The sequence below is a fragment of the Rhinatrema bivittatum genome, chromosome 6 (genome assembly GCF_901001135.1).
Source record: "Rhinatrema bivittatum chromosome 6, aRhiBiv1.1, whole genome shotgun sequence".
In the NCBI taxonomy this organism is placed as follows: Eukaryota; Metazoa; Chordata; class Amphibia; order Gymnophiona; family Rhinatrematidae; genus Rhinatrema; species Rhinatrema bivittatum.
Genome location: NC_042620.1, coordinates 171,437,777 through 171,462,778, shown reverse-complemented (window position 1 = coordinate 171,462,778; position 25,002 = coordinate 171,437,777). Strand labels below are relative to the sequence as shown.

Sequence of the window (25,002 nt, the reverse complement as noted above, 5' to 3'; positions counted from 1 at the left end):
TGCAGGTATCCTTGATGGGTACTGCCCAAAGATGCACAAGGGAAGATTCCATGGCTCTCACTTGAGCTTTTAGTCTGACTTGCAACCCTGCTAAGGTGTAGCAGTGGTGATTGCACTCAGCCAGCCAGTTAGAGTATGTTTGGTGACCACTCCTAGCCTGTTGGAGTCATATGAGAAAAATAGCTGGGAGCTTTGATTATGCAGCTGAGTTCTTCTTTTGTAATATGCTAGGGCCCATTTGCAATCCAAAGTATGAAGGACTTTTTCGCCTTCTTTTGAATGAGGTCTTGTAAAGAAGGCAGGCAATACAATGGATTGATTGATGTGAAAAATAGACTACTTTTGGCAGAAACTTTGGGCCAGTACAAAGAACCACCCCTAATGTGGAAGAACTGCATGTACAGGAGATAGTGCATGAGAGCTTGGAGCTTCCATTTTAAGATTTTTTTAAAAAGCTATCTTAAATGGCTCAAAAGGAGGCTTAATCTGATGGGAAAGCACCACATTTAGGTCCCATGGAATAGGTGGCTTTTGTACTGAGGATTTGACATGTCATAGACCTATCATGAAATGAGATATCAGCAGATAGAAAATGTTGCTTACCTGTAACAGGTGTTCTCACAGGATAGCAGGATGTTAGTCCTCACATATGGGTGACATCACAGGATGGAGCCCAATCACGGAACACTTTTGTCAAAGTTTCTAGAACTTTGACTGGCACCTACTGGGCATGCCCAGAATGTCACTAAACCTGCAGCCAGCAGGGGTCCTCACTTCAGTCTTGTTTAAAGTACAGGAAGTGCCAAAAGTAAAATAAGAAAACGTAACAAACCCAACACCGCGGGGTGGCGGGCAGATTTCATGAGGACTAACATCCTGCTGTCCTGTGAGAACACCTGTTACAGGTAAGCAACATTTGCTTTCTCACAGGACAAGTATAATGGTAGTCCTCACAAATGGGTGAGTACCGAGCTGAGGATGTCCTAGAAATGCACCAAATGTACCCAAGATGTGCAAAAGGCACAAGGACTGGGGTGGAATTTGGTAGAGGACATCCTGAACCATAACGGGCAGGCGGAAGGGTGTTGGTATGTCAAGTTGCAAAAAGGTTGCGCAAGACAGATTGGCCGAAGATGGAATCTTGTCTTCCAGCCTTGTCTAAGCAATAATGGGCTGTAAAGGTATGGAGAGAACCCTCCATACCTTTACAGCCCTACAAATATCAGGAAGCAGCACCAAGCGTAGGTGCGCTACTGAATTTGCCATGGCCCTGACAGAGTGTGCTTTAACACGGTCTTGAAGTGGAATGCCTGCTTACTGACCAGGAGGAGAGAGTCTGCTTACCCACAGGCTGCCCCAATTTCGTGGAATGGAAAGAAACAATTGAGTACTTTTCCTTTGGGTAGCTGTACGGTCTAGATAGAATGCTAGAACCTGTTTACAGTCAAGGGTATGCAGAGCCTGTTCTCCTGGATTAGAATGGGGCCTGGGAAAGAAGGTTGGTAGTATAATGGATTGATTAATGTGAAATTCCAATACTACCTTAGGCAAAAACTTAGGGTGAGTGCGGAGTACTACCCGGTCGTGCAGAAGTTTAGTGTAAGGCAGATAGGTAACTAGGGCCTGTAACTCACTAACTCTGCAAGCGGATGTGATTGCCAACAGAAAAATTACTTTCTATGTGAGATATCAAAGATCACAGGATTACAGAGGCTCGAATGGTGGTTTCATGAGCCGACCCAAAACCAGGTTGAGGTCCCAAGAAGGGGCCGGAGGGCACAGTGGAGGCTTGAGGTGGAGCAAGCCCTTCAAAAAGCGTGTCACAAGGGGTTGTACAGAAATGGGTACATCCCCAACACCTTTATGGAAGGCAGCTACTGCACTGACATGCATCCTGATGGAAGAAGTTTTTAGACCTGACTCTGATAAGTGCCAGAGATAGTCTAGAAACTTTGTGGTGGAACAGGTAAAAGGATCAAGTGACAGTGAGGAACACCATAACTTAAACCTGTTCCATTTGTAAAAATAAGATTTTCTCGTGGAAGGCTTCCGTGAAGCAATCAGGACACAGCAAACTGGCTCCGAAAGGTTGAGTGGCTGAAGAATTAGCCTTTCAACATCCAGGCAGTCAGGGACAAGGCCTGAAGATTGGGGTGGTGTAGGCACCCGTCGTTCTGGGTGATCAGAAGCGGGTCCTTCCTCAGGGGAATGTGCCTGCGAATGGAGAGGTCCTGAAGAATCGGAAACCACACTTGGCGTGGCCATTGAGGAGCTATGAGGATCATGGTTCCCTTGTCCTGACGTAACTTCACGAGAGTCTTCGAGAAAAGTGGAAGTGGAGGGAATACATATAGGAGACCGGTGGCCCATAAGAGGGAGAATGCGTCTCTTGGCTGTGAGTGTTGGCTGCGAGTAAGAGAGCAAAAGTTCTCTACTTTGCGGTTTTGAGGTGACGCAAAGAGGTCTACTTGAGGATAACCCCAACTTTGGAATATTGAGCTCGCGACTATGGGGTTGAGAGACCACTCGTGCGGCTGAAAGGTGCAACTCAGCTTGTCTGCTAACACATTGTCCACTCCCGGCAAGTAGGTGGCCCTGAGGTACATCCAGTGGGAAAGGGCCTCCGCCCATATCTGTGCCGCTTCCTGACACAGTAGGTAGGAGCCCGTCCCTCCCTGCTTGTTGATGTACCACATGGCCACCTGGTTGTCCATCTGGATCAGGATGACCTGGTTGGACAGACGATCCTGAATCACCCTGAGAGCATATCTGATTGCTCGTAGCTCCAGGAAATTGATTTGGTGTTTGGCTTCCTCTGGAGACCAAGCCACTTGGGTTTGCAAATTGGCAACATGTGCTCCCCAGCCAAGGTTGGAAGCATCAGTGGTAAGAGTTATTTGAGGATTTGGGCCTAGAAGGGCAGGCCTTGGAGAAGATTGATTTGATTTTTCCACCAAGCTAGGGACTGACTAAGTGGGTCGGTGATGTGGACAACGGTTGATAGTGGTTGAACGGATTGAGTCCATTGTGACCGTAGAGTCCACTGCATGACTCTCATGGCCAAGCGGGCCATTGGGGTAACCTGCACTGAGGACTCCATGTGACCCAGCACGATGAGGAAGTTTCATGCAGTCGAATGGTGTTGAGACTGTAGTTGGTGTGCGAGAGAAATGAGAGCGAGAGCTCGCTGTCGAGGCAGAAAAGCCTTTGCTTGAAAGGTGTCCAAGTCTGCCCCTATGAAGGACAAAGTTTGAGATAGGACTAAGCAGGATTTCGCATAGTTGATGAGAAATCCTAGTGAAATCAGAGCGTATAAGGTAAGATGTAGGGACGACAGAGCAGCTTGCTGAGTGGGAGCCCTGATCAGCCAATCGTCGAGATAGGGGTAGACGTGGACACCTTGAGTCCTGAGGAAGGCTGCTACTACTACAAGACACTTGGTGAAAACTCGTGGAGCAGATGCTAGGCCGAACAGGAGCACTCGGTACTGATAGTGCTTGGGGCCTTCCAGAAATCTCAGAAATCTGCGATGAGATGGAGTTATCGCAATGTGTGTGTACGCGTCCTGGACATCTAGAGAGCAGAGCCAATCTCCTCTTTGCAGAAGACGAAGGAGGGAACCCAAGGTTACTATTTTGAACTTTTCTCGTTGGAGGTACTCGTTGAGGGCATGCAGGTCCAAAATTGGACGAACGCCGCCTGAAGTTTTGGGGATTAGAAAGAACCGGGAATAGAACCCGAGGCCCTGTTGAGAGTAGGGCACTGGTTCGATTGCTCTGGATTGAAGGAGGAGGGAGACTTCCTGATCCAAGAGTAGTGAATGGTTTGATGTTCCCCATGTCAGCCAAGGTGGGGAGTCTGGTGGAGTGGAGAGAAAATTCAGGTGATAACCTTGAGAGATTATGGCAAGGACCTACTGGTCCGAGGTGATTGTGTGCCATATGTTGTTGAAATGGCACAATGGACCTCCTACCGGTATCTGTGGCAGCGGAAGCTGGCTGCTGTTCTCTATGCAGGAGTCAAAAACCGGAAGCAGGGACCGCCTGAGGAGCTGCTTGCGGCTTTTGTTTACGGGGTTGAGGAGACTGGGCCTTTTGGAAAGGCCTTGTAGAATAACCTCTAGACGGTGGTGGATAGGACTTCTTTGGACAGAAGAATGACTTTTTGGTGTCCTTCCTAAATAGTTGTTTAGTCGAATATTCAGAAGGCATCAGAGAAAGTTGGCAAAGGGTCTCATGATGCTCCTTGAGTTCCGCCACCATCCGCTGGATCTGTTCACCAAACAGATTGTCTCCGATGCAAGGCAGATCGGACAATCTGTCTTGTACTTCAGGGTGCAAGTCCGAAGACTTAAGCCAGGCCCATCTTCTTGCAGAAATGGCAGTTGCTGAAACCCTGGAAGCGGTGTTGAAAATGTCATAAGAGGATCTTATTTCATGTTTCCCCACTTCAAACCTTTGTGAACCAGGGTTTGTAACTGTTCCTGGAATTGCTGGGGCAGGGACTCTGCAAAGTCCTGTATCTGCTTGAATAAGACCCTGTTATACTGGGTCATATAAAGCTGGTAAGAGGCGATCCGAGAGATGAGCATGGATCCCTGGAAGACACGTCGGCCAATGGCATCCAGGAATTTCTGCTCCTTGCCTGGAGGGAAGGAAGAGTGTGGCTTTGAGCGTTGTACCGTCTTTTGGGCAGACTCTACCACCACGGATTGGTGATCCAGTTGAGGTTTTTGGAACCTTGCAGCTGACTGGACCAAGTAAGTGGTGTCAGCTTTTCGGTTGACTGGAGCTACCGAACCAGGGTGTTCCCAATTCTTTTTGAGAAGATCCAAAAGAACCTGATGGATAGGGATGGAGGTGATTTCCTTGGGAGCATCCAGGAATTGTAACAGCTCCATCATCTGGTGTCTATCATCTTGCTCAGTCTGTAATTAGAAGGGAACCATCTCAGACATTTCCTTCACTAAATTTATGAAGGACAAGTCCTCCGGAGGAGAACACTTCCTGTTTTCAGTAGGAGAGGCTAGTGATGGTAAATCGTCTGTGTCTGGGGAGGAATCATCAGTCCAGGTGTCATAGGGATCAGCACATGTCCCTCTAGGAACCTGAGAGGGACGGGACAAAGGTATTCCTGAAGGTCCCGGTCTAGGCTCCGAAGGCATCTAGGGAAGTACTGGAGGCACCGATGAAGGCATCGAGGGCACCAATGCAGGCACCGAGGGCATCGATAGATGGATCGGTGGAGCCGATGGCTGCATCGGCATCGATGGTTGAGGCACCGTCAGGACTTCTGATGGGGGAAGACGGAACGGTGTTTCTCCTCCCGATGACAGAGCAAGCGGAGAAGGCACCGGAGCCATCGGTGACCCCGGATCCTTTGGTGGAAAAGCGGCTAGAAGCGCTTCCATCTTCGAGAGCAGCAGTGCCAATGTGGTCGGTTCCACAATCGGCACCGGTTTCGGTGCCGAAGGAACCTAGAATCTGTGCATCGCCTTATCGATGGCCTCCTGAACCATCCGGTCCAGCTCTTCACGGAGACCTGGAGCAATCAGCCCCGGCTCCAGAAAGGAAGAAGGAGGCAGAGGCATAGCCAGAGGGACCATCATTAAAGGCAGAGTCGCAGCTCCCAACACCCGTCCGGGTGAAGGTTGCCTCAGTGACCCGGTCTCAGAAAGGGTCGATGCCTTTTCTGGATGGAGTTTCTTCAATGTCAGCTCAGACAATGGCGAGGTCGATGACTTTCCTTCATCAATGGTCCGAGGCTTTCAATGTCTATGCCGATGTTTCTCTCTACGATCCCCTTGGTCCTGAGGGGGAGTAGAGGTAGTCGATGGCCGGGAGGTTGTCGACGCTGGACGGTCACCGTTCGGTGCCCGATGCTGGTGCGAAGTAGATAGCGCCAGTTCGGATGACGTCAAAGCAATAGACAGCATCGGAGTTTGAGAACGGAAGAGAAATTTTGTTTCCTCCATTCTGGCTTTGCAACCTTTTTGTGTCATTAAGGCACATTTGGTGCAAGTCAGGACATCATGCTCACACCCGAGGCACATTACACAGACTTTATGGGGGTCGGTTATGGACATGGTGCGAGCGCAGTCAGGGCACCGACGAAACCCAGACACCATGGCCTTTGAAAAATTGAGCTGCGGTGCGGTCGACGGCCATTAGGCCGCGAGGGCAAAACTCGACGGGAATCGACCGGAACCAGGTAAAAACTTACCGGAGTACCACGGAAGCAAAAATTCGAGAGGGGGACCCCTGTAGGGTATGAAAGTTTGTAGTAATTCTGTGAGGAAAATTCCTGTCAAGAATCTCTGTGTAGCTCCTTAACCCGTGTGGCTACTGCTGCGTGGGAAAAAAGACGACTGAAGGGGGACCCCTGCTGGCTGCAGGTTTCGTGCCATGCTGGGCATGCCCAGTAGGTACCAGTTAAAGTTCTAGAAACTTTGACAAAAGTGTTCCGTGATTGGGCTCCATCCTGTGATGTCACCCATATGTGAGGACTACCATCCTGCTTGCCTGTGAGAAGAGTAGAGACTGGTTTGCTTTCCACCGATGTATGACAGGCCACTATAGCATTGAGATGAACTTGCATTGAAGAGGTGGCGAGACCAGAGTCAAAACTGGAGCAAGTATTTTAGCAGATGTCGGGGTTCGCAAGAGAAAGGGTCCAATGCATTCTCTTGGCATCATTTGGAATACCTATTCCATTTAAAGGCATAATTTCATAAATTCTTCTAGTTGAAGGCTTTCTAGATGAGACTAGTATGTCTACAATTTCTATAGGTAGGTGGAGATTCGTGATCATGGAGCACTCAACATCCAAACTATTAGATTGAAAGTGGAGTGGTTGGGATGATAAAGTCGAGAGTCTTTCTGAATTACTAATGCAGGGTTTGTTCTCAGACGTATGGGAGGACTGCTGGAAAGTTGTATGAGATATGCATACCAGATCTGCCTGGGCCATGCTAGAGCTATGAGGATCAGCAGAGCCTAGTCCTAAAACACTTTCTGCAGCATTTTGGCAATGAGCAATATCAATGCAAAACTATCCCCAGCTGAGGAGGAAATTGTCCTGAGTAGACTCCATAAGCAGAACATTTCGTAAGCCACCGATTGCTGTAGAGAACACTCATGCAGCTGAAACACTTTGCTGAGTTGATCTGCCAGTGTATTGGAGATGGCCAGCAAGGCAATGTGATTCCTTTTCGCCCAATTCCAGATTTTCACAGCTTCTTGGCAGAGAGGCTATGATCTCATTCCATCCTGTTTGCGGACGTAAAACATGCAACCTGATTGTCGGTTTGAATCAGACAGCTCTTTCCCTGGAGGAGATGCGCAAACACTGATAAGGGGTTTCTTATTGCTCTCAACTCCAGAAGGTTGATTTGAAAATGGCTCTCCTTAAGTGTTCAGGTTCCCTGGGTTCGGCAGGATCAAGTGTGAGTGCCCCATCTTTTGGTGGATGTGTCTGTCGCTAATACTACTTGGTGGGGTATTGAACAAAGAGGAGATCCTTCTTGGAGAACTCGGAGGCACAATCATCTGTGTAACTCTCACTTCATCCATGATGAAATTTGCACCAGAGATGACAATGGTTGAGTTAGATGAATCCACGGGGGAAGCTAACCCCACTGGAGGTAGCAAATATGAAGGCAGGTATGTTGAATGACATGGCTTGCTGCTTTCATATGACCTAAGACCATGAGGCGCCTTCTGGCCATCAAGGGGGAGAGGATAGGAACTAGTGGATAAGCAATGTCATGGTGGAAGGCAAAACTGCTCTTTCCTGCTATAGAGTCCATCCAAGCCCCAAGGAATCTAAGACACTGAGTGGACTGCAGATCAGGAACCTCAAAGCACTGTAGAAGGCAAATAGCTGAACATAGGGCATGGAGGACTCAATCTCGGGAGCTGTATTCCCTGGTAATGCAGATGCACCACTACTACTGTGAGGCACTTTGTCAAGATCTTTGGGCTGTTGACAGGCTAAACAGTAGGACTTTGTACAGCAAATGGGAAGAATCGACCTGGAAGGGAAGGTAGCACCAATGCGAAGGGTGGATCCTTGAAACCTAGAGCACACATATATTTGTCCTTCTGTACCTAAAGGAGAATTGTGCTGAGAGAATTCATTGATCGATCAGAGACTTTTCTTTAGTGGCAATGATGTTCTGTAAAAAAGGAGCCAGCCACAGTCACTGGAATCAGGCCACACAGATATATAAAATTAAGATCTTTCAGGGCAAAACAATCGATGACAAAAAAAGAAACCTAAAACCTCAGAAGTGCTGGCAAATCTACTGAGGACCGGTGCAGCTGAGAAGGCCTGAAAATGAAGCACGTTGAAGAATGCAGAGAGTGGGAGAGAAACATTCAGCATCACTACAGACAAAAACAGACTGAGAGTGTCCCATCCACCTGTGTGGCCAATTCATCCTGTTTGTCTATGCAGAAAGGTACTTCTTGTTTGCTATCTCATCCATTTTCAAGCACACTGCACTGACGTTAAGGTTACAAAGTAATAATCCACATGTATATTCTTTTAACACAAAATGTGTTTCTTGATTTCTGTAGGTCTGAGACAGCTGACTTACCTGAAGGCAGCGATAAGACTGGGTGGAAAGAGGAGTCTATGTCCAGTACATATTGTCCCAGTGCACCGGTCTTAATCTTTTCACAGCTACTACAGGTTGAAGGTGACATTGTGCGAGGCACCCGTCCACCACACTGGAACAGGACGGCCTCAGATGACGAGGGCTGCAAAGATATTTACAGAATAAATTGGAAGTATTTAATTGCTGGCTGGCTAAAACTATTAAAAGGCAATCAATACACTTTGGCAAAAGCATTAGGAAAAGCAAAACTGCTTTCCATTTTTTTTTTTTAATTGATAAAGAAAATTTATGCAGGTTTTATTGGTAATAATAAATATTCCACCTTCTATTTTTTCTCCTAATTTAAGTTTAGTTTTGAGATATTTTAACATTTGTTTTCTCTCTAGTAGCTGGAGTCAACCCCCTCAATACTTTTAACAAGATCAAGAACAGGGCCCCCTGGTTCCTCTGGCTGGCAGGATAAACTGCATAATTAGCCAATTGTGATATAATTTACAAACTGATGCACAATCAATAAACCTGAAGCTCCCACACCTCCTAGTTCGTTATCGAAAGAAAGCTACAGAGTGCCTGCCTTCCGTCTAAACTCACTCTCTCCCTCTTTCTGCTTCATGCTCTAGACCCTCCCCTAGCAAATAACATGCAAGGAAAAGGAGGGAAGAGGAATGAGGCTGGTACACAGAGTAGAAGACAGAAAAAGCACTTTGTTTCCTAATCTAGTATGAAGGGAACAGGAGGGGAAGAGATGAAGCTGGCATAGACAGAGAAAGCAGTACAAATGTTTGATCCTTCAAAGATCTTTTAAATCAAACAAAAGATGATTTTGATATAATTCCTGAATGATGTCCCTTCAAAAGAATTTATATAGCACAGAGTTTGCTAACTCTTGCTGCAGAATCTTGAAAAATCTGCTACAGGAAAGCGGGGACTCTGCGTAAAAAGTACAAGCAGAAGAATTGTCACTTAAATTTCTGGAACGAGGTATCCAACAGCATGTGTGAAGAAGGTTTTTAAATGTGCATTATACTCAAACTGCATTTGTTTATTATCTACTTCATGCTGTGTCTGTCTCGCTTAACTTGCATTCTTTTCTTTTTCACATTCTTCTTCAAAATTGGGACATAATCAGAAAAAAATCTCTTTGAATATGCATCACATTTTTTTCAGCGCACCCACTGCTTTCTCATGGGGAAAGAACCTTTGGGATTTGCTAGTTTCATTGGATTTCTCTCTTAGAAAGAACAGAAGATACATTGGTTCGTGTGGGTCATGTCAAATATGATAATTATATAGTATGCTCTATATCCTAATTTTAGTATTTATCCCACCAATACTTCCTATTGCACCTAGGACATAATAAATAATATTTAACAGCTTCTCGTGCATGGATATTGTGTGTGACTGCTTGACCTAGGAGAAAGCAGAGTTGCTTACCTGTAACAGATGTTGTCCTAGGATAGCAGGATATAAGTTGTCAGACATGGGTATTTATTTATTTATTTTTAATTTTTATAGACCGAAGTTCTTGTAGGAACTACAAATCAATCCGGTTTACATACAACTTTTAAATGCCCAAAAAGAGTAGTGGGCTTTACATAGAACAGTTGATCAATAAAACAGGTAACAATAGAACTAACAATAAATTATGGAACAAATCATCATGGGTATCATTATGGGTATCATCATCAGATGGAGCCCAGCACGGAAAACGTCTGTCAAAGTTTCTAAACCTTTGAATGGCACATTGAGTAGGCCCAGTATGCCACTATCTGCGCGGCCACGTGGGGTCCCCTTTCAGTCTCGTTAGAGAATTACAAAAATAAAATAAACTTGAAATGAAACCCAACTCTGTGAGGTAGCAGGCAGGTTTCGTGAGAACTAACATCCTGCTATCCTAGGAGAACACCTGTTACAGATAAACAACTCTGCTTTTTTCTAGGACAAGTAGGATGGTAGTCCTCACAAGTGGGTGAACACCTAGCTACAGGCTGCTTCCGAAAGGAGATCAACATACACAATGGGCACAACAACCTAGCTGATGTTGGTAACAGAGGAAGGCAGCCTGAACCCAAAAAAGAGGGCCTTAGGCGGAAGAGTTGGGTTTAGACTCGAAAAAGGTTATGGAGGACAGATTGGCCGAAGCTACTATCCTGGCGGCAGTCTCTGTCCAAGCAATAGTGAGCTGCGAGTGTATGGAAAGAACTCCACGTCGCAGCCCTGCGGATTTCTGTCACGGGAACAGCTCACAAGTTAGTCACCAAAGTTGCCATGGCCCAGACGGAGTGAGCCATAACATGGCCCTCAAGTTGCAATCCTGCTTACGTATAGCAGAACGAGATGCAGTCCGCTAGCCAGGTAGACAGGGTGTGCTTGGCCACAGCAACGCCCATTCTGTTCTTATCAAACGAGATTAAGAGTTGTGTGGATTGCCTATGGCCTGCCATCCTCTCAAGGTACAACGCTAAGGCCCTCTTACAAGGCCTCACCTGGGTGCAAATGAAGTCTCAGAAAAAAGGTAGGGAGGACGATAGACTGATTTAGATGGAAGTCCGATACCACCTTAGGTAAAAACGTAGGGTGAGTATGGAGAACCACCCTATCGTGGAAAAACTTTGTATATGGTGGGTACATCACCAACGCTTGAAATTCGCTGGCCCGAAGCACTGAAGTGACCGCAACCAAGAATATGACCTTCCAGGTCAGATATTTCAGGTCACACATGCGCATAGGTTCAAAGGGATCCTTCATGAGGCAAGGCCAAGACCACATTAAGGTCCAAAGATAAAGGCAGGGGAGGCTTCAACTGAAGCCTTCAAGCCTGAAATGCCCAACCAAGGGTTGCACTGAGACAGGCATTCCATTCACTCTGTGATAAGCCCCAATGGCACTGAGATGCACTCTGACCAAGTAGGTCTTTAAACCAGCTTCCGACAGGTGCAACAGATAGTCCAAGAGCTTCAGGGTGGAGCAAGTAAACGGATCCAACCCATGCTGCTCACACCACATAGCAAACCTCCTCTAATTCAGGCTATATGACTTTCTAGTCAAAGGCTTCCTGGAGGCAACCAGAACCCGGGATACATCAGACAATGCCAGGGCTGCAAGACTAGCCTTTCAGCATCCAGGCCGTCAGAGACCACACCCTGAGATTTGGATGGTGCATCCTGCCCTGATCTTGTGCGACTAGAGTTGGGGAAGTGCCCAGACTGATCGGATTCCAGACCGAGAGGTCCTGCAGGAGTGGAAACCAAGCCTGCTGCAGCCAATAGGGGGCTATGAGGATCATGGTTCCCCCGTCCTGCCAGAGCTTCAGGAGCGTCTTCATCACCAGCAGGAGCGGTGATGAAGACATTGGTGGGCAAAGATGTCCGAGGCTGGTTTGCCGACCTCCCTGTAGAGGGAGCAGAAGGACTCCACCTTGTTGCAGGGGAAGGCAAATAGATCCACGTCTGGGGTTCCCCAAAGATGGAAGATCATGTTCGCTACTGCTGGGTCCAGGGACCACTCATGGGACCAAAAAAGCCAACTGAGGCGCTCTGCCACTACATTCTCTGTCCCCGCCAGGTAGATGGCTCAAAGTAATATATTCTGAGAGTGGGCCGAGGACCAAATCCGAACCACCTCCTAGCACAGGAGGAATGATTCCGTGCCTCACCTGTTTGTTGAGTGTAGCACATTGCTACCTGATTGTCAGTCTGGATGAGGACAGATTAGGTCACCAAGCGGTCCCAGAACGCCCACAGGCTGTTTCAGATTACTTGGAGCTCAAGGAAATTGATTTGGCACTGAGCTTCCTGAGCCGACCACAGGCCCTGGGTGTGGAGCCCTTCCACGTGGGCACCCGATCCCAGTTTGGAAGCATCTGTGGTGAGGACAACCTGGAAGGAGGGGGATTGAAAAAGAACCCCCTGTTTCAGATTGGCTAGGTCCTCCCACCAGGAAAAGGAAATCTGGAGCGGCTGAGTGACACATATACATACCCTGACGTCCAGGGAGGCTTGCCGCCACTGGGGACCGTAGGGTCCAGTGACCCACAAGACAGAGCATAAGACGGGCAGTGACCCGCTGGCTCTAGTGCACCAAGCTTGCCAAGGCTGCCAGAGTGAGCGTTAGGTCGCAAGGGAAATAGGCCTTGCCCTCCGCTGTGTCCAGGCAGGTGCCGATAAAACCCAGACACAATGACGGAGTCAAATGGGACTTCAGGTAGTTGAAGACAAACCTGAAAGACTTCAACACCTGAATGGTTAAGCGTAGAGACCGTAACACCCCCTCTTGAAAACTACTCTTGATTAACCAGTCGTCCAAGTGAGGGAACACCTGCACCCCTAGACGGCGCAGGTGTGCTGCCACCGAAGCTAGGCACAGAGGCGAGGCCGAACAGCAGCACTCTGTATTGAAAATGTCTGATGCCCGCCAGGAAGTGGAGGTACCTCCTGTGAGTGCGAGAGATCTCGATGTGTGCGTACGCGTTCTTGAGATCGAGGGTTGCAAAGCCTGTCTCCCCTTGGCAAGAGAGGGATCAGAGTACTGAGGGAGACCATCTTGAACTTCTCTCGTTTGAGAAAACGATTCACAGCCTGTAGGTCTAGGATTGGACAAAGTCCCCCGGTCCTCTTGGGGATCAGAAAATATCTAGAGTAAAAACCCCATTCCCTGCTGCCGCAGAGGAAACTGGCTCCATCCACCCTGGCTTGAATGAGGGTGAAGAGCTCGGAAAACAGTATTTCTTGATGGGGAGACTGACCCCAAGAGGGGCTCGAGGGGCCTCTCCAGGCGCACTCAAGAAGTTTAAACAATACCTTGGCGAACGATGGTTACGGACCCAACCGATCCAACGTGGTTGCTAATCAGCAATCCCAGAAAAAGGTTTGCAGGTGGCCTCCTATGCGCGGATCCGGCACCGAGGGCATGGTGACTGGATTTATGCTCCCTCTCCGCCAGTCAAAACCCGTAGCAGGGCTCAGCTCAGGTGCTGGCTGGGGTCTAGGCGTCCGCGGCTGCTTGGAGTGACCCCCTGGAGGACACCTGCTGAGAACGTCCGTGGGAAGCCAGAAGTTAATATTTCTCTGACAGTAAAAGGACATACGTGCCCCTTGCCTCGCCGACCTTGTGGCCGAGGAGGGGGGGGGGGGGGGATCTGAGGTGCTAGCTGAAAGATGTTGGAGGGTCTCATGATGATCCTTTAGCTGAGTCACAGCATCATAGAAACATAGAAATGACGGCAGAAAAGACCAATCGGCCCATCCAGTCTGCCCAGCAAGCTTCCACACTTATTTTCCCCATACTTATCTGTTTCACCAACCACCAACTTCAGGGCTCTTGTTGGTAACTGTTTGATTCAAATTTCCTGCCATCCCCTGTCATTGATGCAAAGAGTAACGCTGGAGTTGCATCAAAGGTGAGCATAAGACTTATGGTTAAGGGTTGTAACCGCCGCATCAAGCAAGTTACCCCGATGCTTGTTTACACAGATTGCACAGATCGATGCCTTGTGGATGATTGTCTGAATGTAAATCCTGTTTTCCTCACTACCCCCTACCGTTGAAGCAGATAGCAACGCTGTATATGCTTTCAAAGTGATGTATCAGACTTGGTTTAGGGTATTAATCGCTGTAATAAGCAGCTACCCCCACAATTGTTTACCCAGATTGTGAAGTTCTGTCCTTGTTAGTTGTTGCCTGAATGTAAATCCTGTTTTCCACATTACCCCCTGCCGTAGAAGCAGAGAGCAATGCTGTGTATGCATTCAAAGTGATGTATCAGGCTTAATTGGTTTAGGGTAGTAATCGCCGTAATAAGCAAGCTACCCCCACGTTTGTTTGTTTACCCAGATTGTGAAGTTCAGTCCTTTTTGGTCGTTATCGGAATGCAAATCCTCTTTTCCACATTTCCCTTTGCCGTTGAAGCAAAAAGCAATGTTGGGGCTGCATTAACGGTGCAAGGGATTTTTTTGAGTAAGGGTAGTAATCACCAGGTAGTACATAAGAACATGCCATACTGGGTCAGACCAAGGGTCCATCAAGCCCAGCATCCTGTCTCCAACAGCGGCCAATCCAGGCCATAAACAACCTGGCAAGTACCCAAAAACCAAGTCCATTCCATGCTACAGTTGCCAGCAACAGCAGTGGCCACTTCCAAGTCATCCTAATCAACAGCAGACAATGGACCTATCCTCCAAGAACCTATCCAATCCTTTTCTAAACCCAGCCACACCAACCGCAACAACCACATCCCCTGGCAACAAACTCCAGAGTTCAACCGTGCGCTGATCTCCGATCAGTCCTACATACGCCACATGCCAACCCCATGGAGTGCCCCCCAGTCCTTCTACCATCCAAAAGAGCAAATAACCGATTCACATTTACCCATTCCAGACCTCTCATGATTTCAAACACCTCTTTCATAACCCCCTCAGCCGTCTCCCGTCCCAGCCCGAACAGTCCCAACCTCTTTAGTCTTTCCTCATAGAGGAGCCGCTCCACCCCCCCACCATTCCGGTCGCCCCTCTCTACACCCTCTCCAGTACAAGCATATCTTTACTTGAGACGTGGTGACCAGAATTATAGTCGGCATTCAATGTGCATTATGACATTTTTCCGTTTCATTCATCATTCCCCTCCCAACAATTCCCAACACTCTATCTGCTCCTTTTCACTCCTGCAGCACACTGAACCAACGCCTTCAATGTACTATCCACTCTGATGCCTCAATCTTTCTCATGGGTGATAACTCCCAATATGGAACCTAACATCATGCAACTACAGCATGAGTTATTCTCCCCATTTGCAACACACCTGCACCCGTCCACGCCAAACCCCATCCGCACATCTGGACGCCCAGTCCCCCAGTCTCGCAAGGTCCTCCCACCAACCCATCAACAATCCCGCCTGTGATTCAACCACTCTGAACAACTTTGCATCATTTGCAAATCCGATAACCTCACTCGTCATATTCCTTTCAGATCATCTACAAATATACCGAAAAGCACCAGTCCAAGTACAGATCCCTGAGGAACTCCACTGCCCACCCTCTTTTCCCACCGAGAAAATTGACCATTTCAATCCCACTCTCCGTATCCTGTACTCCAACCAGCCTGCAATCCCATGAAAGGACAACGCCTCCTATCCCATGACCCTGCTTGTCTTCCCAGAAGCCTCTCATGAGGGACCCTGCCAAACGCCCTCCGAAATCCAATACACCACATCCACCGGTTCACCCCCATACACATGTCTACTAACCTACTCAAAAAAAATGAAGGTCTTGTGAGAAAAGACGTCACCCTGGGCAAATCCATGTTGACTGTGCCCCACCAAACCATGTCCCTCCAGATGCTCCGCGACCCTAATCTTCAGAACAGTTTCCACCATTCTTCCCAGCACCGAAGTCAGGCTCACTGGTCTATTGTTTCCCAGATCACCCCTGGAGCCCTTTCTAAATATTGGGGTTACATTGGCCACCCTCCCGTCTTCAAGTATAATGGATGATTTTAATGATAGGTTACAAATTTTAACTAACAGATCTGAAATTTCATTTCTGAGTTCCTTCAGAACCCTGGGATGCATACTATCTGGCCTAGGTGATTTGCTACTTTTTAGTTTGTCAATCTGCCCCACTATATCTTCCAGGTTTCACAGTGATTTGGTTCAGTTCATCTGACTCATCTCCCTTGAAAACCATCTATAGAACAGGTATCTCCCCAACATCCTCATTAGTAAATACAGAGGCAAAGAATTAATTTAGTCTTTTTGCAATGGCCTCATCTTCCCTAAGAGCCCCTTTAACACCTCAGTCATCTAATGGTCCAACAGACTCCCTCACAGGTTTCTTGCTTTGGATATATTTTTAAAAGTTTTTATTATAAGCCAACTTCATTTCAAATTCTCTCTTCGCCTGCCTTATCAATGTTTTACACTTAACTTGATGGTGCTTATGCTTTTTCCTATTTTCTTCAGATGGATCCACAGTGTTTATCCCACGTTGCTTTAAAATCTTTCACAGTTTTAGTCTTCACCACTTCCTCCAGAAGGGCATTCCAGGCATCCACCACCCTCTCCGTGAAGAAATACTTCCTGACATCGGTTCTGAGTCTTCCTCCCTGGAGCTTCAAATCATGACCCCTAGTTCTAATTTTTTTCCATTGTAAAAGGTTTGTTGTTGACCATGAATCATTAAAACCTTTCAAGTATCTGAAAGTCTGTATCATATCGCCTCTGCTCCTCCTCTCCTCCAGGGTGTACATATATAGGTTCTTAAATCTCTCCTCATAAGTCATTTTATGAAGACCATTCACCTTTTTGGTCGCCCTTCTCTGGACCGCCTCCATCCTGTCTCTGTCCCTGTCTCTCTCTCCCCAAAAAGGTTATCCCCTGTACAGGGGAGGTCCGCGAGTTTTTCCTGGACCTCCGGCCGGAGATCCAAGGCTCTGAGTCAAGCCATCCGGCAGGCTCCGATGCCTGCTGCGGCCACACAAGCTAACATCTCAAAAACGTAAGTGGAACGCACCTCGTGCTTACCACACTCGAAGCCCTGCACTAAGAATGTATCCTGCTGTTGTTGAGGGAGGCGTTCCGCCAATTCTTGAACCTTTTTCCAGAGATTGCGGGAATGCTGGCCCATATATAACTATTAGGAGGCAATACGCGCTATTAACATTGCCCCCTGGAACACTTTCCTACTTGTGCATCCCATTCCCTATGTTCCCGAACCAGAGGTGCAGAAGCATGGGTCCAGAACCACATCACCTTTTTGAGGGCGGATTCCACTACAACCAACTGGTGGGGGACCTAGGGCTGCTCAAATGAGAGGGACTTCTGAACGAGGTAGACAGCATCAGCCTTCCAGTTTACTGTAGACATGGAAACAGAATGTTCCCAAATGCACAGGAGCAACTCCTTGAAGATCTCATGCACGGGAACAGCTACCACCTTTTTCGGTGCGTCCACAAACTGGAGCACCTCCAGCATGTGGTGCCTAGCATCCTCTTCCGTGAGGAGCAGGAAAGGAATAGACTCCGCCATAGTGCAGATAAAACCAGCAAAGGTCATGTCCTCTGGAGGAGACTGGGCTGTTCCTCCGGGGCGGTCGGTTCCAAGAGGTCATCCTTGGAGACATCTGAGGAGGACTCAGAAGTATCATCCCCCAACGAGTCATATGGAGCTTCCTCCTCACTGAAAGCCCCAGGAGAGGTCAGAGGGGGACCCATGCTAACTGCCCTTGGCCTGGGCCCCAGAAGCACCGGGGGCACAGAGGCCCCTGAAGGGCCCACTGCCGGAGCCGGAAGAGACAGCCCCAATGGCCTTAGAAGAACCGAACCTTCCTCCTCGGAGGGAGTGGCAATAGGTATTAGAGATGTGCTTCGGGTTTTGCTATCATGTTGGGCTTTGTTTCGGGTTAGTTCGCACTAACGGGAGTAAGTGCGCGCTAACTCCCGATTGACACGAAAGTGTGCACTGAGTTAGTGCGAGCTAACCCGAAAAATGAATTTTTTCGAATTTTCTCCTGAACCATACCGAATTATTTTGGGGAAAAATGAATGCACATCCCTAATAGGTGTAGCCCCCGAGGGGGGAGGCAATGATGACCGCCGGGAGACTGAGGAACCCCAGGGTACCAGCTGCATAGGGGGTACGCCCAGCAATATGTTAAGGTGCTCCAGCAGCGGTGCTAGGATCAAGGGAGTGGGCTCTGGCATCGGTGGAGGCTCCAACGGGGCCTGCAGTTCGATACCCCTGAGGGCTCGGAGCACCAATCCAGCTCCTCCTCGAAGACCGCCATGGAAAGGGAAGGTGGAGGAGGAGCAGGCACCACCACATCGCCCTCGAAATGAGGGGGATTGGTGCCAGACACCAACATGGGAATTAGTGGGGAGCGCCTCTGACTCTTTGGTTCAACTGAGGGTGAAGCCTGGTCTCCGTGGGGCCGCTTTGGGGCAACATGGCCAATACAGGTGCCTTCCTGGAACCGGAGCCATGCGTCAATGACAACTGGTGACACTGTTTCCTCGATCTCCCTTGGTGCTCAGCCTGGTCTTTCCCCAGCGCCAAAGAGAACGAAGAATCAGACATCCTGAAGAGGAAGGACACAGACAGCGGTCGATCTCCGACATCCCTCTCCAGAGAGGGAGCCTGAGTGAGAGTGGATACCGATGGTTCGGTGTCCACGGGTTCCCCTCGATCCCATGGCATTGACGCACCTGATGCCGGCATGGAGGGCCCCAACTACTTGGGACCAAAAAGCTTTTCCATTTTATCTAAATGAGCCTGACAACCTTTAGGGGTCATCTGGTGGCAAAATTGGCAACCCCGGACATCATGCAATGCCCCAAGGCAAAGAATAAAGACTTCATGCGGATCAGTCAAAGACATGGTCTACGGGCATCGACGAAAACCAGAGGAGACCATGCCTCGAACCGACAAGCAGACAGTGGAGGGCTGACACAGATGCCAAAAACCCCCCAGAACTGACCGCAAAAAAGTAAAAACTTACCAGGCTGCTCCATTGACTAGGAGGGAACCAGGGAAGGGGGACCCCACTAAGGTGGCAAAAAAAATCGCAAGAAAATAAAGAACTCTGAGGACAGAGCAGAGATCCACCATTGCAAGGCAACTGCACCATGGAAAGAAACTGAAAGGGGACCCAGGTGGCCATTCGGATAGTGGCATGTTGGGCACACTCAGTATGCCAGTCAAAGTTCTAGAAACTTTGACAGAAGTTTTCCTTGTCAGGCTCCAATTGATGATGTTATCCATGTGTGAGGATTACCATTCTGCTTATCCTAGGAGAAACACAGTGAATTGTATCTTAAACTCCAGTCTTGTTTTATTTACTTTTACTTGTCTGAGTTTCTTGATAGTCTAAAAACTACTATCGATCATTCTTTTTGTATACTACAAAATATCTGCTCAATCTTCATTCTGAATGCCTGACAGGCAGGCTCATTGTGCATGCACATTTACAATGTAGCCCCCCTGAGGGGAGACGGGGTCAGAAACTTCCGATTCCAGCTCTGAAACCACCCCGCTAACAGTAGTTTGGACTTCCAGTGATGTTACCGAAATGAGGACAAGATCCTTTAATTCTGTTTTTATCAAAAGCAACAGGGCCATTTCTGATGATGCTGTAGGGGGCATATTTTAGAGGGTGGATGCTGAATTGGACTCCAGTGATGTCAATCAAAAGGCAGTCGGTGCCATTTCCAATTACTTCCAGGGGGTGTGGGTAGAACTGTGCCCATTCACTTCTATGGAAGGGGTGTGGGCAGAGTTATGGATGGGGAGTGGATGGGGCCTAGACCATAAGTGAACAATGACTGGCTGATATCATCCTTACATAGCCTGTCAGTTTGATGAACGGTATAACTATTATGCTATTAACTACCAATAAAGGATCACTGAAATAATTTTTTTTTCTGTTTTTATAAACCACATGTCCTGTATTCTGCCTCTGCACTATATGTATATGTTTATTAATCTAGCATCTGGTGTCATTTTGGATATTGCACAGCTTAGATTCTCTGCATGCTCTTTTCTCATTGGTTATTGTTTGAATGTTTCTGAGCTCTTTACTAGATCTATCCTGTTTTGCTGTGTGCGCTCTTGCCTCTTCCTATTGGGAATGCCTGGGACAGTTTGTTTCCTGCAGAGACTTTCAGTTACAAAAGGCTCTTGCCAAGCAAAAAGCTCATCCTAAGTCCTTCACTCCTTATAGCACCATTTTTTCACATATTTATTCCTATCCCACTACTATTTACTAGTATCTACAGCTTCTACTGTTGTCTATCCTCTGACTACTGGGCTTCCAGCAAATTAACAGCTGAACTGGACACTGCTGTCTGTGCAGCTATTTTTGATCCCCTGATATCCACAGTGAATTTGAAGTTTTCAACTTTCTAATAAATGTTATTTGATATTCAAGAATTAAGTTCTATGGTATTTGAAGTTGGGAAATGAAAAAAGTTAAATTACTTTTTAGCAATTCAAGCAAAAGCATATGACTGTGAGAACAGTAGAATCTGAAAAGAATCAATCAGATACAAAACATAATGCATTGAGAGAATCCCTGGTTAAAAAAAACAAACAAAAAAAAAATACAAACACTGACAAAATTTTATGCAATAAAAACCAACATTCTGTATGCAAATATTTTCACAAAATCAAATGCCATTCAATTTCTGCATTGAGGCCATATGGTACAATAGTGTTTAATGTACAATTCCTTCTTTGTTTACACAATAATTGATATTCTCTAGCAAAACTTCGGCATGATATTGGTATATGATCAGTGACTATTCAATATAATGAAATATCATAGGTGCCTCAATCTGCTTGCTGCAGAGACAAGTAACCATTTGTGTTTTGTCTTGCCTGCATAAAGCAGTCCACATGAACAATGCAAAGCAAAAGAGAAATTAACTTTTGGCAAGTGATCTGAAACCATAATAGAAAACATAATCCTAAACATGGATAGACCAAATCCTCTTTTTCAAGCTGCTAAAAAATGTAATGAAAGAATGACTAGAAAACAAGTAACCAAATGGCTTACAGACCAAGATGCTTATTCTTATACAGACAGACCTGCTCAGAGATGTTTTAAAAGAAACAATGTCAGATGTAGAAGCCCAATGGCAGGCTGATCCAGTTGACTGGCTAGAAATGTACATAGCAGCTACATAGTATAAAAAAGAATGTTTTAAACTTCAGAGAAAAAATAGACTGTATTGCTATGGTGACAGCAAGCCACATAGTTCATATAGGCATACCTGGACATATACAACCCACGCGAAATAAACATGCAAAAGCTATCACATGAGAGCAGTCATGTGAGAATACACCCTGGACACAAAGACAGTAACTGATCATGAAAGCTTTTGCTCTGCAATTCTAAAAATAAAAATGGATCTATATAAAATTCCTAAAAGGCAGGAAATAGAAAGCACGTAGCAGCTAGCACTAAAGAGGGACCATAAATTCTGCTCCTTTCTTAAAGACCTCTACACTGAAACAGAATGTTACCCACCAGTACAAATGCCATTTGATTGATGTTTGCTAACAAAAAGTAAAGGAAATGACAGACACACAGACTGAGGAGTTCCCATTCCGTCAAAACCTTTTCGATTCACAGGATCCAGCCTTTGACATCAATATTAGTGATAATGCAGTGAATTCTCTGGAAGAAAGCACCAGTCGTTTTTTTTAATTATATAGTGATAAAACAACCGATGTGAATTTTCAATGGTTTTTGTGTTTGTATTTTCAGAAATATATATTGAACGTGAAATGCTATGTGAAGAGGAAAAGTATCCATTGATGTATAATGCATTTTGTCATCTTAGTACACAAACAGCTTTCACTGCAGCTCCTGGGCCCTTCAATGTCTATGCATCCAATATCAATGGGCCGGACTTAGACTCTTGAAGAGCTTCTGCATGATCTGCAAGCAGAAATGACATCCTCTAGAAATCATCTTCTTGCATGTAGCACACTCTTTGATGTTATGATCATTCCCCAGGCAGAGCACATGTTGAACATAGGGATCCATAACAGATATGATACATCCGCAATGAGGGCACTTATTGAAGCTGCTGGCCCTTTTCTGCTTCGCTGGCATTGATGGAAAAATTGATGAAGCAAAATCAAACAATGCAATTTTACAAAAAACCTGACTGAAATCTTCGATGCACCAATACAGATGTTGAAAAATAAAGAAAAACTAACTTGATCGAAGAAAAACATATCTAATGAACCCAACGGGGTAGAAGGTGTCAAACCAGCAGGTCTCACAACGAAGAACATGCAAAAAAAAAAACTAAAACTAAAAAAGTTCTCAGCTAGAGTCCAGATGTGCATGCTAAGTTCTGCGGAAAAACTAGAACCGACGAGGCCCCATGGGATGGCATAAACATGCTTATTGGAACATATTGAAGCTTTGTACTAAACATCACCAGCCAGGCTCCATAAGATGACATCACCCATTTGTCCTTGGAGAATATGGTTTAACTGTCTTCAGAGACAGAGCATGAATATGATGCCTAAAAACAAGCTCAAGAACATTACAACCTATATACACAATACACTAAGCAAATGCTGGTGGAAATGTCTTCTTTTGTAAGTTTTGCTTATTATGTGACCATTACATAAGCCATGGGCCACCCTAATATTAGGAATAGGACCTGCCTGAAACACTGTAAACTCAATATATATGCATTGTGTTCTTGGGACCAGAACTCTTACCAGCTGACTCAAGTGACATGCAGAATTAAGCCTGTACAGTTTCCGCTTATGGATGCTCTGAAGAGGTCTTGTTCGGGCAGATGTGCTTGCACTGCCAACAGCTGGAGATTTCACCCTTGTTCTATCTTTCCGTCTTTTTTTAGGGTGCTGCTGGTCTGAACTCCAGTGCCATGAGGAAGAGTTTTCTTCTCTGTTCTTTAAAGCACTGGAAACACAATAGAGGTAAAAAATAAAATGAACAAAGTACACAAATAAAAAGCTGCCTTCTACGTAGAACAATAATTTTAAGAATATATTATTCAGTTTGCCCACAGGAGTGTATATAGAAAAATGCCTTAATGTGGCTCCAGATAAATCTCCCTACTTACGTGATAGCTAAAATAAAAATAAAATTTAAAAAAATACTTATAAAATATTAAAAATTCTGAATCTTGAATATTTGTAGAGAAAATCAAATTGGCATAAGCTAACATATTACAGAGCCAAGGGAAATTTAGAAGTAGGTGGTTTTCACTAGACTATATTATATGTTAGGTTCTAACTATTGCATTTTCATGGTATCCATCACTTTTTAAACATTCACAGCAAATTTGTGATTTTTATACAAAAAAGTCAAAATTGTTGTAAAAATTATAACATCTCACACAATAACCGCCCATCTAAAACTGAAAAAATGAGGATGGATTATATCTGGAAGCTGGTAGTGAAGCCTAGTACTGTAAAGGAATCATAGAGCTACAGAAATTCTGATGCTGTACATTAACAGATTCAAACCTAGTATCTATATGCAAACCATGTATTTTTCCTGTGTCAGAAAGGTTAACAGGGAAAATCCCATCCAATTCAACTGTGATGATCTGTATGAAAATAATACATTTTCTAAACAGCTACACATTCAAAGTGAAGATTTCATCCACAACAATATATGATCATTTGCTGCATGTAAATTATTCATATGTGAAAAGATCCTCAGGTGAAGCAACCTGGGCCCTTTTTCGAGAGGACTGCAAGAAGTAAAAACAGTGAAAAAAGGCAAAGGAATTGATGCAGAACAAGTCTATTGTTAGCAAAGAGAATTCATGGGAACTGGAAATTGTTGGCTTCCAATTTGCTTAAGGAGTGTCGGAGACCGGAAGGCCTCATCTGCATACTGCTCCCAGCAACCCCCGGGAGAGGAGTCCAGAGGTCACCGCAAGCGATCCAGGGATTGACTTCCACAGCCCCAGCTTCCAGAGGCCCCGCACCCTTTGCAGTAGAGGAGGACCAGAAGCATGCCTCAAACTCTTCCATTAACTGAGTAAAGATTCATTAATGGTGGTTAAGGAGGATTGGTAAATATAGCTTTCAGAAATATTTGGGCTTATAAAAGTTTGGTGAAAGGTGAAATTAAGGGATATATTATTAGAGTTTGTGTGTGTCTGAGGTAATATTTATTTATTATTTGTAGAGTTTTATATACCGTTATTCGGTAGAGCCATCATAATGGGTTTACAAAATATGCAATTAGCATACAAATATGCAATTAGCATACAATCAAATGGCGTTAACATGGTAGTTGGGAACAGTAGAGTATAATAAGCAAGCCAGAGATAGTTAATTCTAGTGTCTGTCTTTCCCACCCACTCAAACCTTGATTTTTAGGCATGAGACATTTTTTCATTAAAAATCAATCAGGGTCTTATCTAAATCATACTATTCTACCAGCCCTTATTGAAAGTTTAATCATCCCCTTATAGGACACTAGCTGATTAATTAGTAAATTCACCTGTACATTTAAACTACTCTCATTCCAACGCCCTTAGTATCCTAAACTTAACTAGGAATAAAACTAAGATGAAGGCAGCAGTCCAGCAGCAAGAGGGGAGCTTTCCAGTCTTTTGCATTGAGTGTCACATGTATGATTTTTTACCCGCCGGTGAGAGTTACATGTGTGCACTCGATGCAAAGAGCTCCTGGCTCTCAGGGAACGAATCCGATCTCTGGAGGCTAGAGAGTAGCAGACTTGGAGGAGCTGAGGGAGACAGAGAGGTACATTGATGAGACCTTCAGAGACATAGTAGCCAAGTCCCAAATCCAGTCTGGCAGCCCCAGGGCTGCCTTGGATCAGAAAGGTCTCCAGTAGGAGAACATCACCCTGGTGTAGCAGGAAGTGAT

At 45.9% G+C, this 25,002-nt stretch overlaps 1 protein-coding gene across 4 annotated transcripts in view; it reads right to left on the bottom strand.

The window, feature by feature from the left end:
* Positions 1-25,002, bottom strand: part of KANSL1L (KAT8 regulatory NSL complex subunit 1 like) — a 268,720-nt gene that overhangs the window by 161,211 nt on the left and 82,507 nt on the right. For all 4 annotated transcript variants that reach the window (XM_029606147.1, XM_029606146.1, XM_029606144.1 and 1 more), the window contains 2 exons: positions 22,849-23,053; positions 8,600-8,762 (listed from right to left, as the gene is read on the bottom strand). In XM_029606147.1, the coding sequence (XP_029462007.1) occupies positions 8,600-8,762; positions 22,849-23,053 (368 nt within the window). The remainder of the gene's footprint in view (positions 1-8,599; positions 8,763-22,848; positions 23,054-25,002) is intronic.